Source organism: Propithecus coquereli, unplaced genomic scaffold, assembly GCF_000956105.1.
Source record: "Propithecus coquereli isolate 6110/MARCELLA unplaced genomic scaffold, Pcoq_1.0 Scaffold25, whole genome shotgun sequence".
Taxonomy (NCBI): Eukaryota; Metazoa; Chordata; class Mammalia; order Primates; family Indriidae; genus Propithecus; species Propithecus coquereli.
The window spans coordinates 803,820-807,535 of NW_012148063.1; the positions used below are offsets into that span (position 1 = coordinate 803,820).

A 3,716-nucleotide genomic window follows, 5' to 3' on the forward strand; every position below is an offset into this window, starting at 1 on the left:
AACTTTGAGTGCTTAAATGTATCTCCCTTTACACATGTCCCAAACAGAAAAAAATGCTTGTTGGAAATCATTACCAAAGTTCTTTCTCTGTGAGACCTAGAATAGAAGAAAAACAAGATTTGGGGAGAGAAGCTTTTCTGTAGAATTACTTCACAGTCAAGTCTTCAATTGTTCTTAGGAAACACAGTAAGAAAATAGTCATAATTAATCCATAACACAGTATAAATTAATGGATTATTTTTTTAAAAAATTATTACAGCATTAACTGTAACTGCTCACATACCTTTGGCATAAACAAGAATACCTGAGGGAAGATTACGTGGTCCCACATCACTGGAAAACACCTGGAATACAACTGCTCCACCAGAGCCTTCGATCCTCACCACTAACAGAATCAGCAGACTCTGCGTCCCTCCCCATGTGACAAAACAAGAAGTAAACTGCCACCGGTGAGAAGCACTCATTCAGAAGAGCTAAACAGAAATCCAACCAAGCGTCTAGTGCTAACTTCCATTTACAGAAAATACAGGGAAAAGAGCAAGTTAAATGACATCTGAGGGAAGTACAGAGGCCAACCCTGAATATGGGACCAGTCAACAGTTTCTGCAACCAGTTCACAGTAAAATATTCAAGAGACTTAAGAGCGCTAACAAGCAAATGTTTTATGTGGACACTGTTTGCAACCTTATTTTGTTTGTTTTCAAGAGACAAGGTCTCACTCTGTCGCCCAGGCTGGAATGCAGTGGCACAATCACAGCTCACTTTGAACTTGAACACAGCAGCTTCGAACTCCTGGGCTCAAGTGATCCTCCTACCTCAGCCTCTCGAGTAGCTGGCACTAAAGGCACATGCCGCCATGCCGAGATAATTTTTAAATTTTTTGTAGAGATGGGGTCTCATTGTGTTGCTCAAGCTGGTCTTAAGCTCCTGGCCTCAAGCTATCCTCCTGCCTTGGCCTCTCAAAGTGCTGGGAGTATAGGCATGAGCGACCGCATGCCTGGCCCTACATCCTTATTTTGAATAAATTAACTGAAAAAAAGACATTTTAAAGATAATAAAGGAAATATGATTATGGGTTGGACATAAAGTAATATCAGGAATTATTTTTAGGTCTCTGTGGTGATAATATTATGGTTGTATAAGAAAATACCTATTTTTCAGAGATTGTATGGTAGCATGCAGGAATAAAATGACATGATAATCTGGTATTTACTATGAAATCATTAAAAAAGAAAGAATTCAGGCAAATGTGTCAAAATCTTGATAATTACTAAGTGCAATGCTCAGTATATGGAGGTCACAGCATTTCTCTACTTATGAGTATACTTGAAAATTTTCAGAATTTCAAATGTTTAAAAACAGCTGAAAAAATCTAACAGTTAAAAAAAACTCTATAAACTCATATAATCAGAGAAATTTGTTACCAAATGCAACTTTTAAAAAATATTTAACTTGCAACTCTCAAAGCCTACAAACTTCTTTAGCATATGCCGTGAAATTGTGAAATGGTTCATGTCAGCCACCCGGACAACTTACCTGACAGTCTTTCAGCGCATTCTGAACAGAGGCCTGATCTCCAACTTGCTGCTGTTGTTTTAGTTTCTTTTCCTGAGTTTCAAACCAAGTTTTCAGATATTGTACATTGTTTTCATATTCTGACCAAGATTCCAGTAAGCCTTCCAACAGCTGGATCTGAACAAACATAATGAAATGAAATTTTCAATTTTATTTTAAAAATCACATCATTGCCAGGATAATTACTCTAGCCACTGTTTCCTCCAAATTAAGAATTTTTAAAATACAGTCCACCGTACGTACATACGATTTAAAAAATGAATTTTATAAAGTGTGAATACATGACTATTACTGGTAATCAAGAAAGGACTAAAGTCAACTTGAAGCAAAGGTAAAAGAAATTAAGAGGCATCTTTAAAAACCTGAAACAACATGAAATATACAGAGTAGAGGGTGCATAAGAGAAAATCATTAACAGGGTTAAAGAACGTTTATAGCGATTAACATTCAGTGGCATTGTTGGAGGCATTCTTGTGCTAGTATAGCCATGCTACTCGTGAACTGAGTTTTCCTTACAGAGTGTGCCTGTTCTTGGGGCTTTCATGTAAATATGGACAGCAGCAGGCCATCTGGCTTACCTTCTCAGTTACTAGACCTTGCAAGATTTGCCAACTTTTGTTCATTGCTCCAAGTTGCTCAGCAAAATCCGTCTTGTCACTACGTTTACTTTCCACATCCTGACTGCTGATCTGTAGCACAGACTGGTTCACAAAATCGACTGTCAACTGTTTACAGTTAATGTCTATCTTAAAACCCTAACAAAGGAGACAAGAAAATAGGAAAACAAGGTTACACATATAAATGTCTTATTATTCTACCAGGAATTGGAAAGTCTTAAGTAACATTAAGATGGATGTTATCAGTTCCATGGCTTAGTCCAAATGGCACAATTTGTGCGCATTTGCATGACCCATTGTTTTCAGAAGTTGAGTATATATTTGTATATGTTTATATAAACACACACAGATACGCATATATATATTTAGGTAGAAGATGTAGAACCGGATAAATTACATAACCTCACTATAAAATATTTATAAATTATAGCATTTATTTTTATGATTTCTATGATTTTTTAAAAATAACACCAAATTATTCAAAATTATTCTTAGCACTGGACAACTTTTCTTATGCTTATAACTATGTATGCAGTTTTCTTGCCTTTGAATGCCCATCTGGTCACCATGTAAGGAATACATATTTCAAGACCTGATTTCCATAATTTGAATTTTTGAGTTCTTTCAAATAAAATAGTCTAAAAACATGAAAAGTTAAAAGCAAAAAATATTGATTACCTTATATTTCTGAAGGTATTCATGAATTGCTTTGTAACCTATGGAATTCTTTATATTATCTTCATCATTTTGAATAACATTTTCCATTAGAGAAATCCAACTCATGACCTCAGAAATGGCATGGCGGGAAGGCAGCTTATCCATTTGGAGCTGTCCAAGTCAGACACAGAACAATCCCCAAGTGTTAAAATTCGAAACCAAGTTCTGCTAACTTAAAAATCCTACATTAATTCCTAAATATGTACCAAGAGAGATAACACTCTTGAATGACATTTTGATATCTTAACCCTATTAGAAAGCTTGAAGTTAAACATCAGGCAAACACTGAACAATAATAGCCATTTTATGTTCACTTGACATCCAACACTATAAACATTGTATAAACATTAATTAATTAATGAAAACACCAGCAAGAGGAAAATATTACTCTTATTTTATAGCTAGTTTTATGAGTTAAAAAAACTTAACTACAAAACATTCAACAGATGTATTTTATTAATTATCTTGTAAAATCTCTGTGTATTATGGCTCAGGAATGTTAAAAGAAGAAAGAAAAATACAACACTACAAGCTATCATTTTCTGGAGTTTTTGGCACTCTCATGTTTATTTCCAAGAGAATAGCCAATTTTCTAAGTCTGTAACTAAAATACACTTAAAATTCTGAGTCTTACTTAGTATATCACGCATTTATGCACATACTTATTAGAATAATCTGGAGGAACAAAAGCAATCATGTAAAATATTTATAAATCAACTCCTGTGTGGTGCTGAAAGATGTAGGGTTGAACATGGATGGTTGCTGTCCTCTAGGAATGTATAGCTGCTGATTAGGAGACACAAGGCA

At 34.8% G+C, this 3,716-nt stretch overlaps 1 protein-coding gene across 1 annotated transcript in view; it reads right to left on the reverse strand.

Moving 5' to 3' along the window:
* SYNE1 (spectrin repeat containing, nuclear envelope 1) overlaps positions 1–3,716 on the reverse strand; it is a 534,160-nt gene that overhangs the window by 117,650 nt on the left and 412,794 nt on the right. Inside the window, 3 exon segments of the mRNA XM_012646782.1 lie at positions 1,537–1,692; positions 2,154–2,330; positions 2,871–3,020. Coding sequence (XP_012502236.1) covers positions 1,537–1,692; positions 2,154–2,330; positions 2,871–3,020 — 483 coding nt within the window.